The sequence below is a fragment of the Argopecten irradians genome, chromosome 9, assembly GCF_041381155.1.
Source record: "Argopecten irradians isolate NY chromosome 9, Ai_NY, whole genome shotgun sequence".
NCBI classification, from domain to species: Eukaryota; Metazoa; Mollusca; class Bivalvia; order Pectinida; family Pectinidae; genus Argopecten; species Argopecten irradians.
The window spans coordinates 34,062,474-34,079,705 of record NC_091142.1 but is presented as its reverse complement, the minus strand read 5'-3'; the positions used below and the strand labels follow the sequence as shown (position 1 = coordinate 34,079,705).

General features: G+C 40.0%; 1 protein-coding gene across 4 annotated transcripts in view; it reads right to left on the bottom strand.

Moving 5' to 3' along the window:
* Positions 1-17,232, bottom strand: part of LOC138332131 (septin-2-like) — a 75,763-nt gene that overhangs the window by 22,282 nt on the left and 36,249 nt on the right. For 2 of the 4 annotated variants that reach the window (XM_069280103.1, XM_069280104.1), the window contains one exon: positions 13,739-13,956. In XM_069280103.1, the coding sequence (XP_069136204.1) occupies positions 13,739-13,956 (218 nt within the window). Of the gene's footprint in view, positions 1-5,387; positions 5,520-8,054; positions 8,174-13,738; positions 13,957-17,232 lie in introns of those variants that run through there. The other 2 variants (XM_069280106.1, XM_069280108.1) reach the window with 2 other exon arrangements.

Genomic DNA, 17,232 nt, shown 5'->3' with positions numbered 1-17,232 from the left:
AATAGAATACATAGATACATATAGATTTATTCTGACAACACCCTTGATTGTCTAAACTTTTGATCCCCAGTTCAATCTGTCTGGATAGCAAAATTTTCAGCCTGCTGAATTCCATCTACTTGTTCAATAGGCAAATTAATTCCCTGATAGTTCTGTTCAGATTGGGAAGTGGGGGGCTAGTGGTAGAATGTCAGACACCTTAACTACTCAGCCACCATGACCCAGAGGAGGGCTAGTGGTAGAATGTCAGACACCTTAACCACTCAGCCACCATGACCTAGAGGTAGAGGTCTAGTGGTAGAATGTCAGACAGTTTAACTACTCAGCCACCATGACCTAGAGGTAGAGGGCTAGTGGTAGAATGTAGTAATGTAAGATACCTTAACCACTCAGCCACAATACCCTAGAGGTAGAGGGCTAGTGGTAGAATGTCAGACACCTTAACCACTCAGCCACCATGAACTAGAGGTAGAGGGCTAGTGGTAGAATGTAAGATACCTTAACCACTCAGCCACAATACCCTAGAGGTAGAGGGCTAGTGGTAGAATATCAGACACCTTAACCTCTCAGTCACCAGGACCCTTGGGTGGAGGGCTAGTGGTAGAATGTCAAATACCTTAACCTCTCAGTCACCAGGACCCTTGGGTGGAGGGCTAGTGGTAGAATATCAGACACCTTAACCTCTCAGTCATCATGACCCAGTGGTGGAGGGCTAGTGGTAGAATATCAGACACCTTAACCTCTCAGTCACCAGGACCCTTGGGTGGAGGGCTAGTGGTAGAATAACAAATACCTTAACCTCTCAGTCACCAGGACCCTTTGGGTGTGGTAGTGCTAACCTGTCATCATGACCAGGACCCTTGGGTGGAGGGCTAGTGGTAGAATATCAGACACCTTAACCTCTCAGTCATCATGACCCAGTGGTGGAGGGCTAGTGGTAGAATATCAGACACCTTAACCTCTCAGTCATCATGACCCAGTGGTGGAGGGCTAGTGGTAGAATGTCAAATACCTTAACCTCTCAGTCATCATGACCCAGTGGTGGAGGGCTAGTGGTAGAATATCAGACACCTTAACCTCTCAGTCATCATGACCCAGTGGTGGAGGGCTAGTGGTAGAATATCAGACACCTTAACCTCTCAGTCATCATGACCCAGTGGTGGAGGGCTAGTGGTAAAATGTCAAATACCTTAACCACTCAGCCACCATGACCAAGAGGTAAAGGGCTAGTGGTAGATTGTCAAACAACTTGACAATTTGGCTATTCCAGCCCTTATTAATAAAAATCAAGCGGGGAAAAAAAGCTTTGAAAAGAATTCTAGCTGTTATACAGTTCTTTGGTGTGTGTTTTAAATTATCATCATTTACATAAGTTTAGACCCTAACTTCTAAGATATCAATGTATACTATAAAATCACATCTGATTTAAGTAATACAATCAGAAATGACCTACTTTATAAATGAACATTTCATCCCATTCTGGTATTGTATAACTGACTTGACATATCCTCACATGATAACCTGGCACTTAATAACTAATTTCAAACTCTGAATCATAAATGTATTGATTTTTCCATAAAAAGTTTTGATAATCCAATAGTTTCAAGTCAAGAGAGAGGAAATTGAATTTCATAAAGAAATATCTAAAATGAATGATAAGGGCCAGATCAACAGAAAGCTGTGTTTTGTGCTAAAGCACAGATAAAAAATTTCATACAAAACTCGATATATTATTCAGAAGCAACTTTGTATTATATAGTAAAACCTGTCTGAGCGACCACCTCTGTATAAAAACCACCTGTTTAATATCACATATCCTGTAGGTAGTTGTTATACACAGGTTAATATCACTGAAAGACAAAATTCCTGTATACATATATGTGAGCCTATCACTACATGTCCTTTCTGTTATGAAAGCTACTAGGTCAAAGTTATTTGACTTTTTACCTGTCACTTATCAGTTTAGAATATGAAATAATCATGAGTGTAAAAATAATCTTAGCTGAAAACTTTTGTTACCCCTAGTAAGTTAACCTTTAAACACTAGAATGGACTATTCCATCAAAGCGCCTGATAAAACCACTATCACAAATAGGGGTGAGAAGGGATATGATAAATACTGGTAAAAACGTGTGAATACCCCAACGGCAACTATTATCGAGCAATTTATCATTTAGTGGATTTTAAGTTTCTATAACAGTAATGGACATAATAAAACTTTCACTAGAAATATCCCTTTCCTATTTGAATTATTGTGATCAAATCAGGTAAGTGGTATTCCATGAGAAATGATAAAACTCACGTTTTCTTATGTGTTTTATAGTTATAAGTAATGACTGTGCACTACTTTAAAATGCCTGCTTATTGCAAAATCATCAATTTGAAATTTTAATAAAATAACTAATTTTATGCTTCAAAGTTTATTTCAAAGTGGCAATTTGCATTCTTTGTATACAGTTACCCTACAGCTATTTTCTTCATTTTTTGATCAAGCAGAATTCTATTGTTGTAGCTGGTGGCTAATTCATCGAAAAGTATTAAAACAGCTTAATCTACAGAGAGGAAAATATTTCTTTTAAATTTGATTCTCAGATCCTTGAGGAAGCCAAAGAGAATTGGACTTATACTCGGAACCTTGAGGATTAAGCCAAAAGGAATTGCACCTTTGTCCCTTACTTTACAGAGATATACCGTGGTTGCTAGGGAAAAGATATCTCAATCTTTAACATGGGGGTGTAAGACAGCACACAAACACTAGACAATAACGTGACTTCATCAATACATGTGGCATAACTGCGGCGCGCATTGTAGATGACGTCATCAATTTTGAGGCATAACAACGCTCCTGCAATAATGGCGTGATGAAAAAGCTGGAAACCAAGTGGAATTTCATCATTTTTTTCTACTAAGTATGAGTGAAAAAAAAATCAAACATGGGTCTGTGAAATGGACAGGGATATCTAAACCCTCATGAAAGATTTTGGTCGTCAACCCTCAGCAATCTTTCACTCGGGTTGAGACATCCTTGTCCACTTCACAGACCCATAGAAGATTCTATTAATCTTTTAAATTGATTAAATTGACACACACAACTTTCAACCCCCTTTGCTATATAACCCATGTATCTTTCAAACCCCCTTCACTATACCCACCTACACCCCACCCATCTTTCAACCCCCTTCACTATACCCACCTACACCCCACCCATCTTTCAACCCCCTTCACTATACCCATCTACACCTCACCCATCTTTCAACCCCCTTCACTATACCCACCTACACCCCATCCATCTTTCAACCCCCTTCACTATACCCACCTACACCCCACCCATCTTTCAACCCCCTTCACTATACCCATCTACACCTCACCCATCTTTCAACCCCCTTCACTATACCCACCTATACCTCACCCATCTTTCAACCCCCTTCACTATACCCACCTACTCCTCACCCATCTTGCAACCCCCTTCACTATACCCACCTATACCTCACCCATCTTGCAACCCCCTTCACTATACCCACCTATACCTCACCCATCTTTCAACCCCCTTCACTATACCCACCTATACCTCACCCATCTTTCAACCCCCTTCACTATACCCACCTATACCTCACCCATCTTTCAACCCCCTTCACTATACCCACCTACACCCCACCCATCTTTCAACCCCCTTCACTATACCCACCTACACCCCCACCATCTTTCAACCCCCTTCACTATACCCACCTACACCCCACCCATCTTTCAACCCCCTTCACTATACCCACCTACACCCCACCCATCTTTCAACCCCCTTCACTATACCCATCTACACCCCACCCATCTTTCAACCCCCTTCACTATACCCACCTATACCTCACCCATCTTTCAACCCCCTTCACTATACCCATCTACACCCCACCCATCTTGCAACCCCCTTCACTATACCCACCTACACCCCACCCATCTTTCAACCCCCTTCACTATACCCACCTATACCTCACCCATCTTTCAACCCCCTTCACTATACCCACCTATACCTCACCCATCTTTCAACCCCCTTCACTATACCCACCTACACCTCACCCATCTTTCAACCCCCTTCACTATACCCACCTATACCTCACCCATCTTTCAACCCCCTTCACTATACCCACCTACACCCCACCCATCTTTCAACCCCCTTCACTATACCCACCTACACCCCACCCATCTTTCAACCCCCTTCACTATACCCACCTACACCTCACCCATCTTTCAACCCCCTTCACTATACCCACCTATACCTCACCCATCTTGCAACCCCCTTCACTATACCCACCTATACCTCACCCATCTTTCAACCCCCTTCACTATACCCACCTATACCTCACCCATCTTTCAACCCCCTTCACTATACCCACCTATACCTCACCCATCTTTCAACCCCCTTCACTATACCCACCTATACCTCACCCATCTTTCAACCCCCTTCACTATACCCACCTATACCTCACCCATCTTGCAACCCCCTTCACTATACCCACCTATACCTCACCCATCTTTCAACCCCCTTCACTATACCCACCTATACCTCACCCATCTTTCAACCCCCTTCACTATACCCACCTATACCTCACCCATCTTTCAACCCCCTTCACTATACCCACCTATACCTCACCCATCTTTCAACCCCTCACTATACCCACCTATACCTCACCTCTTCAACCCCCTTCACTATACCCACCTATACCTCACCCATCTTTCAACCCCCTTCACTATACCCATCTATACCTCACCCATCTTTCAACCCCCTTCACTATACCCACCTACTCCTCACCCATCTTTCAACCCCCTTCACTATACCCACCTATACCTCACCCATCTTTCAACCCCCTTCACTATACCCACCCATCTTCTAACTCCCCTTTGCTATATAACCCACCTATACCCCACCCATAACCCACCTATACCTCACCTATACCCCACCCATAACCCACCTATACCCCACCTATACCCCACCCATAACCCACCTATACCTCACCTATACCCCACCCATAACCCACCTATACCTCACCTATATCCCACCTATACCTTCCCAACCTTTCAATCCACTTCTTACCAGTACCTTTCCGATTATTCCATCTCTAATAACTCAAAACCATTGATATTTTGAGTTCACTAGTCAGAGCCATACAGAGAAATGTCCTGTTATAAACACTAATCAAACCATATATAGACATAATTCATTGTCTGACACAGTCATTGATGCATTGTACAAAATACCATCAGATAAAAGTATCTGCTACCTAAACACCAGCCAGCTCATTCATTCCAACAATGCGACAGAAAAGAGCTGCAGTGCAATAGATAAGACATTAGTGCAGCGTTGCCATGGAAATCCATGTCCAATAATGACAGATACTTACTATTTCGGGAGTAAACATCGCACCAATAAGGAACTCTTTAGATCACACCTAACAGACTCCGGCAGCAAGCCAAGCTGGCTCTCTCACACACAACAAAAGCACACTGCCATAACCCTAAATAGGCTCGGAAATCGACAACCTTCGTTTATTCTGTAATGGTTGAGTATTGATCTTTCCCCATATATTTGCTGCGGCTAGCATTTGCGGAGCCGAGGCACTGTACAAATCACTTGTGTGGTTCACCGTTATAGCTGAGCATGATCACTCATCCAAAGTAGGGAGTGAATGGTCCATGGTCGCTGAACCATGACTGGGAAATAAAGCATCATGCTTGATTTGGAATCTATTGTTTGTAGAATTCTTTAGAAGGGATTTATGTTAAAACATAATCAACATGCTGCTGGCTGATCACCAGCTGCAGTATTATGTGGAATTTAAATCTGGATTAGGAAACAGGTTTTCTTTTCAAATATCAACTGAATTTGATATTTTTGAGAAAAAAAATCTATATATCAGCTTCTTTCAGAATTGAAGCAAAATGTGTGGTATTGAAAAAAAATCAATATTGAAGCAAATGCTGACAAATCGTTTTAAATCTCTAACTATTTTGTATTCTTATCTAAATGAAGAATTTAAGAAAGAAAAAATAAATTGATAAGGAAAGTTCCAATTTTAGATTGTTTTATCAGATACATTGAAGGCTTTTCAGCACAAGTGTAAACCAAAGTAAAAATAAGAAAATTTGGAATAGGGGACTGACAACATTTTATAATGAGCTGTAAATTAAGATGTATAAATATGGGTTACTGGTTGTGGGAGCCTGTAGTAGCTGTAGACAGATGTTGGCAGCCCGAGGTATTGATCGCAGGCCCACTTTATACCACATATGACCCTAATCAGTATTGATTCACCAACATTTTTTAGCATTAGGGGAATTCCAGTTCCTGAGGATCAATATTATGAGATTTCTGTCTGTTCCTACCAAAGCACATTACACAGATCCAATATCTCCAGCTGTGCTATCTTATTTGTGAAGGTCGTGTTTAGGATCAAGTAATTGGCTTACATTCAAATTTAATATGGAAATGAGATTGTGTCTTAATTACCAGGTCTACATGTAATCAATTATCAGTTTTTTGTTAAGGTTGAAAATAATCACTTTGGCTGAAGATATACAGCTGTCAATTTGATTGTTATAGATTCTAACGAAAGACTTTCTAAATCTAACAATATATAAATCTGATTGAAAAATAGTAGTTTAAACCATACAATTAACATTTATTTCCAAATTGATTTACTTCATTTTTGTTGTTGTTTTTTTTTGTGGAAGATATTGGGAGAAATTTTTAAAAAAAAGACAACAAAGAAAATTGTATTGACATCAGGCAATACAGCCTTATCTAGTCTACTAAGTCTTATCAGTTTCATGTGAAGCAGACTTTACCACATAGCAAGGTCAGGGGACATAACTCTTCCTCTCTTGTACAACTATAATGCTTATCAACATATCATCCTGTCTGATATGATGAAACTAATCAAAACTAATCAAATATTAAAACTTCATTCATTTGATTTATAAAATTAAATGAATGAAGTTTTAATTTTTGACTAGATTTGTAGAATGATATCAATACTGGATTTGTTAGTATCTGAAATCAGCAATCTCTGATCAAGTATCATGAACTTTGTAAAGTAATTAACATATCCATCAATAGGGTAGGTTGTTAGGCTCGTAGGTTACGAGATATTAAATCAGAATTAATCTATCAATTAATCAAACAATTGCCCTTAAAGCTGAAGGACTACAACTAAGAACTACAGAACTCTTTTAACTGGATTCTTTCTCTGCATTTCCTTTTCAAATCTAGCGAACCAAGTTTGGTATTGCAGCATAATTTATTATTTTAGAAATAAATTCTGTTTTTACATGGTTATACAAAAACTAGTGTGCCAAGTGTATACAGTAGAATTGGTTAAATCAACCCTGGTCTAATCCTGATCCCTTGGTATGGCATTTCCTTCTAAAATTATAGTAATTAAAACCTGTCTAAGGCCAAAAAATAAAAAATATGTCTGTTTAAGGTTACATTGGCAAAAAAAATTGGGTCGGCAGGCCAGAAAGATTTTTTTTAGTGTCTTTCACTCTAAAATAATGGCCGGAACCGGAGACTGAGATTGAAATCCTGACTTTTAATTTTTTTGTTTTTTTTTTTGGAAAAATGGGAAAAAAAATTAGGGCCGAGGGGTAAAAAATTAGGGTCAGTCGGGTAACCCTAAACAGACATTTTATTTTTTTGGCCTAATACAGAAACCTGATTATATACTGGCCAGATATGCTGGTCTAGGTGACATTCTGTTTAGACAAGTTATATTGTATTAACACATATTAATCTGAATATCTATTAATCTAATGGAAGGAAAGCAATCTCCACACCTTTGCTTCTTGAAGCAAACTCGAGACCAAGAGAAGGAGGGCATAATTGTCTTAATATGTTGCAAAATCTGAACAACACGACCAATAAACTGGAAAATGCATTTTGAAAACAAAATATAACATTAAAACTTGTTATTAAATCAATTACGTTGAACCTCATTAACTGAAATTCATCTAATGCAAAGACCCTATTCAAATTGAGGTTTGAGTGTAAGTAAAATAGTAATATTTACCCAGCTTCTGTAGAAAGAAGGCAGCACAGTCGCCATATTTCAAGTCAATACAGTGCTTTTTAGTCAATTACATTCTTGGCCAGATCATGCCCCCCTCAGGCTTATGATGACATCCATCCAGAAACTTAGCTAATTACCACACCACCTACTTCAAAAACTTTGCTCCAGGTACCACACCTGTCAGCGACCATTTGCCTGTCATTTTTTGTGACATTTCTGCACATAATTTACAGTACATGCATAATTGGAGCTACTTTTACTGTTAAGTGTATGCCTGATCTCTCACCTGTGTGGTTTTTACCTGTGCTACATTTAATACCTGTGGTTAAATAGCTTAAACTACCCCTATGACCTTACCATAAATAGAATGCCACCCTGAGAAAGTTTGATAACAAAAATATAAAGAGCAAGTTCAGCAATTGTTTTCATCAGCGTTACTGCATACAGTAGATATCCTACAAAATTGTTAACATCTTATAATTTAATAGCACTTTAGCATGTTTGAACAAATTTATATGTTTCTTTTAAAAAAAATTAATGATAACTAATAAAAAATAGCTATATAATACATATACCTTAGAAGCTTTAATTCAAATTTACTGGTTTATTTGGTCATCTGAGGGTAAGGATGACCAATGGTCATTGTGCTTCGTCACCGTCCACCGTCGTGAGTAAACTTTTCATTAAAACAACTTCTTCTCAATAATCAAAACTCAGGGCACTGATATTGGGCCTGAAGCATGCTGTGATGAAGGGTTAACAATTTTGTCAAATTAATGACCTTGCATGACCTTTATTCACAGGGGTCAAATATGCTTAAAATTTCTTACCAATACCCAAGAGGCCTATAGACCTGAAATTTGGCTGTAGTAGCATGCTAATAAAAGTGATGGGCTACCAAGTTTGTTAAAATAAATTACCTCCATTTAAGGTCACTGAGACAAATAAGCTAAAATCTTGTTAATAATTAAGAGCCCTATAGAGACCTGAATAAAGGGCTCCACATTTGAGCTTGACCTGCATTAATTCAAAGTCCACAAACTCTGGGATGACAAAATTCTAGTTACTGACCAATATGGAAAGTAGCCTGTGAAATTGGCTACAACACCATATGATTACATTCCAATATTCAAAGTAAGCAAACAAACTCACTGATTTAAATTGGTGTGGTAATAAGCATTGTTTTTAGCTACCAGAATTCGAGGACACTTACATCACATAGTGTACTAAAGAGCACAACCTGACTTAACTCCACCTGACAAGCATTCTATTTATCTTTTCATCAGAAGCATACACATGGAAATGTAGAAGTAAGCTGTTTGTTTAACGGGATGGAACACAATCTGTTATTTGGAGGATTCGGATTTAAAAGCACGAGCAAAACTGTACACTGAATTGCAGAAACAAAGAAAGGAATTAATTTTCCAAGTTTGTATAAATCTCACAGAATTGCAGAAACAAAAGTTTGACACACAATCTCAAAGATTTCAAAGTCCCTACAATTGCCATTTGATTAGTTAAGATATATTTTAGCTTAACTGGTAGTTACATTAGTATGACATGGAAATATCAGATAAATTTATGCATTATAGCGTTACATTAATTTTGTTTTTGTTTTACATCTCACTAACAGCCATGATCCTAGAAGCATATGCCACTTAAGTTAGGCCAGAGTACCCCAGTAAAGCCACTCACCTACAGTTAGTCCCTGGCAGCTATCCCCACATTTGTGGGGAGATCTGAAATTTGGCCTGTAGCATGCTTTATTAAGTCAATGGGCTATCAAGTTGTTCAAATAAATGGCCTTGACATTCATTTAAGGTCACCAAAACAAAAAGCTAAAATATTAAAAAGACTTTTTGTCAATTAAGAGCCCTAGAGATAGAAGGTACCCAGAGGTAGAAGCCTTGGGTGAATGTCATCCAGGTTAACATATCACATACTACAAACAAAAATACACATGAAGCATTACGATTACATTAAGTAGGAGAACTGTTAGAACTAGTACATTTTATAATACACAATGTTATGAGCTGGCTATTTTTAATGGTTATTAAGTACCGGATTACTTTATAAAAAGGTTAACCACAAATACAATCTAACAACATGTCAACTTAATATGGAGATTAGAAATTATAACTAACAACATGTAGTTTAGAAATCTATTATTATCAATTAAAAATTCAATTACAAAAAGAAATCCCATTCATACAAATAAGCAGTTCAGTCTGCATTTAACTCCATGTATGTACAATATACAAACAGAATTTGGAGTGATTGATAGAGTTTTAAGTTGTGGAATGAAGTGCAAAATATTGAAGCACATTAACAACATTCCAGTAGACCTATGTCTATCATTATAGCTATGTTTGAGCCTGACTCTGATGTTTTAATGCTGCAAACGGGAAATATTCCTTCCTCCATAACTAATTATACAGTCTACTATATATATCTAGTAAATATTGATGAATAGAGTAGTTCATTTTGGTACAGCTCCTTAAATACATGTTTTAAGTGTTCATGTCAAAGGGAAATGCGCTAACTAAAATACAGAACTTAATGACCTACTTTTTATCAATTTAAAATTTTTTTCTAGCACTTAACACAAAATCTGTTATAATTTTCTTTTATACTGTGAAATTATGTCAGTATAAAATGTATAGATATGACTGATACCTCCACTTAACAAATAAATTCCCATTTGAGTGAACGTAAAATTACCAGTAATTGTACAGTGTGTTTTAATGTATATCCAAATAATTGGTACATTTTACATCTCCTAAAATACTCCTCTTTATTTATCAACTAGAGCTGAAATTAACAATTATTTTGATGTGTTGGTAAAGTTGAGACTTTTCCTTTGTCAGATAAGGTAGAGAGTTTAAGGTGCCATGTATGAGTGTTCTCTGGGTTGTGAGTTCAGAACCCACTGAGCTAGTTGCCAGGTACCACCCCAACAGAACACTGGTTTAAGTTGATGAGACAAAGCCTAGTAATAGGAAGAGTAATGTGGGTGATAAAAACCAGTGCTGACTGCTGGTCAGTGTTTGTTTCTCAGATACTCTGGCTTTCCTCCACCATTTAAACCTTAATAGGAGGTTAACTAATCAAAAGTATTATCTTTATAAATGTCCTTGTGGTAATATGAAAACTAGAATTGTCGCTATAGAGTGGACGACTAATACCCCCTGCTGCACAAATTTAGTAATAACTCCATTAATAGCGGACATTACAGAACCCTTTATAGTCTACAACTCCCCTTTATGTCAGGGTTCTGTGTACCAAATTCTATCAAAAGACGAATAGGATGAACCAGACCTGCTCCTGCGAACAATAATATAACACCAACAGACTTATCTCCCTTAGATCAGCTTAACGAATGAGTAAATCTAAAATCTTATCGCTCCTATACATGTACAGGTATGCACAGATAATGCAATATGTGTACAGAATAATTTTCTGCTTGGCTGGTGTTGTTGTTGACGCTAATTAGAGGTAACATCATGCAGGTGTAATTTGGTGCTCTCACCTGAGATAACAGGTATGGGGTACCTGAGATAACAGGTATGGGGTACCTGAGATAACAGGTATGGGGTACCTGAGATAACAGGTATGGGGTACCTGAGATAGCAGGTATGGGGTACCTGAGATAACAGGTATGGGGTACCTGAGATAACAGGTATGGGGTACCTGAGATAACAGGTATGGGGTACCCGGGTAGATAACAGGTATGGGGTACCTGAGATAACAGGTATGGGGTACCTGAGATAACAGGTATGGGGTACCTGAGATAACAGGTATGGGGTACCTGAGATAACAGGTATGGGGTACCTGAGATAACAGGTATAGGGTACCTGAGATAACTGGTATGGGGTACCTGAGATAACAGGTATGGGGTACCTGAGATAACAGGTATAGGGTACCTGAGATAACAGGTATAGGGTACCTGAGATAACAGGTATGGGGTACCTGAGATAACAGGTATGGGGTACCTAAGATAATTGGTATGGGGTACCTGAGATAGAAGGTATGGGGTACCTGAGATAACAGGTATGGGGTACCTGAGATAACAGGTATGGGGGTACCTGAGATAACAGGTATGGGGTACCTGAGATAACAGGTATGGGGTACCTGAGATAACAGGTATGGGGTACCTGAGATAACAGGTATGGGGTACCTGAGATAACAGGTATGGGGTACCTGAGATAACAGGTATGGGGTACCTGAGATAACAGGTATGGGGTACCTGAGATAACAGGTATGGGTATACCTGAGATAACAGGTATGGGGTACCTGAGATAACAGGTATGGGGTACCTGAGATAACAGGTATGGGGTACCTGAGATAGCAGGTATGGGGTACCTGAGATAACAGGTATGGGGTACCTGAGATAACAGGTATGGGGTACCTGAGATAACAGGTATGGGGTACCTGAGATAACAGGTATAGGGTACCTGAGATAACAGGTATAGGGTACCTGAGATAACAGGTATGGGGTACCTGAGCTAACAGGTATGGGGTACCTGAGATAACAGGTATGGGGTACCTGAGATAACAGGTATGGGGTACCTGAGATAGCAGGTATGGGGTACCTGAGATAACAGGTATGGGGTACCTGAGATAACAGGTATGGGGTAACCTGAGATAACAGGTATGGGGTACCTGAGATAACAGGTATGGGGTACCTGAGATAACAGGTATGGGGTACCTGAGATAACAGGTATGGGGTACCTGAGATAACAGGTATGGGGTACCTGAGATAACAGGTATGGGGTACCTGAATAACAGGTATGGGGTACCTGAGATAACAGGTATGGGGTACCTGAGATAACAGGTATGGGGTACCTGAGATAACAGGTATGGGGTACCTGAGATAACAGGTATGGGGTACCTGAGATAACAGGTATGGGGTACCTGAGATAACAGGTATGGGGTACCTGAGATAACAGGTATGGGGTACCTGAGATAGCAGGTATGGGGTACCTGAGATAACAGGTATGGGGTACCTGAGATAACAGGTATGGGGTACCTGAGATTACAGGTATGGGGTACCCGAGATAACAGGTATGGGGTACCTGAGATAACAGGTATGGGGTACCTAGGTACAGCTGTCAGAGTGATCAAGTCACTAGTAGTTATAAACTAATAGATAGTAATACAGATAGAGGAAACACATTGGTCTGTAAATCAGCAGAAACTAGCTAACTGATTTCATTGATAATGATCTAGTAGTGTAAGAGAAGTTGTTTGGAGGACAGACAGATGGACAGCCAAGCTGATTCCAGCATCCCCTGACTTCATTACATGGGTAAGGATACCTAGGTAATTTCCCTGATTTAAGATGCTAGCCAAAGATATTGTCTCTTAAGTTCAGCTATATAGCTTAATGGTCACTAAATAAGCTCAGGTAAGTCAACGCTGTATTTGATCTGATATCAGATCTCATACATTCATTGATGTTTCAAAAAAAATCAGATTCTATCCTATGATCCTCTGACAACTTAGACTGTGCACCATCTACAAAATCATCTGCTGCTCCAGTCCAAAATTGAACCAATTTCTTCAATTGAAGACTCTAGAGATTTTATATATTTTTTACACCTCCGATCTTGAAAACCAGATTTTTGTACTAATTAATTCACCAAACAATGCTTCACACCATCCACAACCAGCATTAACCTTACCTCATGGTCTTTGTTTTTAGATTCAGATGAGTGAAGAGAATATTTGTCCAAAGATGACCGCTCCACATTAGTCTTGTCAGCCTGGGACTTGTCAGTGTTAGGGATGCGGTCAATCAGGGAAATTTTGTCCGGCTGGGTGTATCGTTCAGTTCCTGATGAAGCTGAGGTGTATTTGTCAGATCCTGTATTGGCATATCTATCAGCCAATGTCTGTAGATCTACAAAAGTCACATGATATCTGTCAGCCAATGTCTGCAGATCTACAAAAGTCACATGATATCTGTCAGCAAATGTCTGCAGATCTACAAAAGTCACATGATATCTGTCAGCAAATGTCTGCAGATCTATAAAAGTCACATGATAATGTTTGTGTGCATATTTCAAGTTCAGAATGGTAATGTGTTGCTCATCTGAGCCACCAATGCCCATAAGGTCAGATGAAATAGTTATTTCAAATTATGAAATTCTTAATAAGATCTCTTTGACCTTGATTATGTGCAATGTAATTCAATATTTCATCAACACTTATAAGGTAAAAGGTTAATTAACATTCCATAATAAAACCATGAAATCTCTCATAGAAGCATGTTTTGTACCTTATGCAATGTTATACCCACTTTGCATGATCTATAAGCTAATGCAGCAGTCAGTTCCAGCTTTTGACACAAAATCTGAATGAGCTTTAAGGCCTATCAGATGAACACATTTGGAAGCAAATCCTCCTTCAACACACTGCTTACTACATATAACTAAAACCAAAGCCAAATTGACTAATTGGCTTAAAATTGACCAATCAGAATTTGAGAATACTCTACTGTTTCCTTAGTATTCCTTAGTAACAAATCAAATATAAGGCGAGAATTTATTACATGACACTAATTGATTAAGTTCATACAGAAACTGATCCTAGGTACTAATGATTTATTTTTTATTTGCCATTTGTGTTTTATGGTCTGGTTACCATAACAACCAATATTTTTTTTAAGTATATGAAACCTACCTGTACATCTATTCAATTATAACTCACAGTTAGTTCATAATTCTAAGATGAATTGTTCAGACAAAATTTGCTGACAACAGATACACTAATAGAAAAACAGGGTAATACAAGTGTAAAGGTTCTGGAAGAGCATCCATAGTGTCGGGAGATCCTCGTCATGGGATTCGAACCTTGGTCTGGTCATGCCTTCCCCCTCCCTCTCCAACTTTAGTACCTACCTGTAGTTCTGTAGTTACAGAAGTGTGCCTTCCCCCTCCCTCTCCAACTTTAGTACCTACCTGTAGATCTGTAGTTACAGAAGTGTGCCTTCCCCCTCCCTCTCCAACTTTAGTACCTACCTGTAGTTCAGAAGTGTAACTTAGTATCTACCTGTAGAAGAAGTGTGCCTTCCCCCTTCTCTCAAACTTTAGTACCTACCTGTAGTTCTGTAGTTACAGAAGTGTGCCTTCCCCCTCCCTTTCCAACTTTAGTACCTACCTGTAGTTCTGTAGTTAGAGAAGTGTGCCTTCCCCCTCCCTCTCCAACTTTAGTACCTACCTGTAGTTCTGTAGTTACAGAAGTGTGCCTTCCCCCTCCCTCTCCAACTTTAGTACCTACCTGTAGTTCTGTAGTTACAGAAGTGTGCCTTCCCCCTCCCTCTCCAACTTTAGTACCTACCTGTAGTTCTGTAGTTACAGAAGTGTGCCTTCCCCCTCCCTCCCTCTCCAACTTTAGTACCTACCTGTAGTTCTGTAGTTACAGAAGTGTGCCTTCCCCCTCCCTCTCCAACTTTAGTACCTACCTGTAGTTCTGTAGTTACAGAAGTGTGCCTTCCCCCTCCCTCTCCAACTTTAGTACCTACCTGTAGTTCTGTAGTTACAGAAGTGTGCCTTCCCCCTCCCTCTCCAACTTTAGTACCTACCTGTAGTTCTGTAGTTACAGAAGTGTGCCTTCCCCCTCCCTCTCCAACTTTAGTACCTACCTGTAGTTCTGTAGTTACAGAAGTGTGCCTTCCCCCTCCCTCTCCAACTTTAGTACCTACCTGTAGTTCTGTAGTTACAGAAGTGTGCCTTCCCCCTCCCTCTCCAACTTTAGTACCTACCTGTAGTTCTGTAGTTACAGAAGTGTGCCTTCCCCCTCCCTCTCCAACTTTAGTATCTACCTGTAGTTCTGTAGTTACAGAAGTGTGCCTTCCCCCTCCCTCTCCAACTTTAGTACCTACCTGTAGTTCTGTAGTTACAGAAGTGTGCCTTCCCCCTCCCTCTCCAACTTTAGTACCTACCTGTAGTTCTGTAGTTACAGAAGTGTGCCTTCCCCCTCCCTCTCCAACTTTAGTACCTACCTGTAGTTCTGTAGTTACAGAAGTGTGCCTTCCCCCTCCCTCTCCAACTTTAGTACCTACCTGTAGTTCTGTAGTTACAGAAGTGTGCCTTCCCCCTCCCTCTCCAACTTTAGTACCTACCTGTAGTTCTGTAGTTACAGAAGTGTGCCTTCCCCCTCCCTCTCCAACTTTAGTACCTACCTGTAGTTCTGTAGTTACAGAAGTGTGCCTTCCCCCTCCCTCTCCAACTTTAGTACCTACCTGTAGTTCTGTAGTTACAGAAGTGTGCCTTCCCCCTCCCTCTCCAACTTTAGTACCTACCTGTAGTTCTGTAGTTACAGAAGTGTGCCTTCCCCCTCCCTCTCCAAACTTTAGTACCTACCTGTAGTTCTGTAGTTACAGAAGTGTGCCTTCCCCCTCCCTCTCCAACTTTAGTACCTACCTGTAGTTCTGTAGTTACAGAAGTGTGCCTTCCCCCTCCCTCTCCAACTTTAGTACCTACCTGTAGTTCTGTAGTTACAGAAGTGTGCCTTCCCCCTCCCTCTCCAACTTTAGTACCTACCTGTAGTTCTGTAGTTACAGAAGTGTGCCTTCCCCCTCCCTCTCCAACTTTAGTACCTACCTGTAGTTCTGTAGTTACAGAAGTGTGCCTTCCCCCTCCCTCTCCAACTTTAGTACCTACCTGTAGTTCTGTAGTTACAGAAGTGTGCCTTCCCCCTCCCTCTCCAACTTTAGTATCTACCTGTAGTTCTGTAGTTACAGAAGTGTGCCTTCCCCCTCCCTCTCCAACTTTAGTACCTACCTGTAGTTCTGTAGTTACAGAAGTGTGCCTTCCCCCTCCCTCTCCAACTTTAGTATCTACCTGTAGTTCTGTAGTTACAGAAGTGTGCCTTCCCCTCCCTCTCCAACTTTAGTACCTACCTGTAGTTCTGTAGTTACAGAAGTGTGCCTTCCCCCTCCCTCTCCAACTTTAGTATCTACCTGTAGTTCTGTAGTTACAGAAGTGTGCCTTCCCCCTCCCTCTCCAACTTTAGTACCTACCTGTAGTTCTGTAGTTACAGAAGTGTGCCTTCCCCCTCCCTCTCCAACTTTAGTACCTACCTGTAGTTCTGTAGTTACAGAAGTGTGCCTTCCCCCTCCCTCTCCCAACTTTAGTATCTACCTGTAGTTCTGTAGTTACAGAAGTGTGCCTTC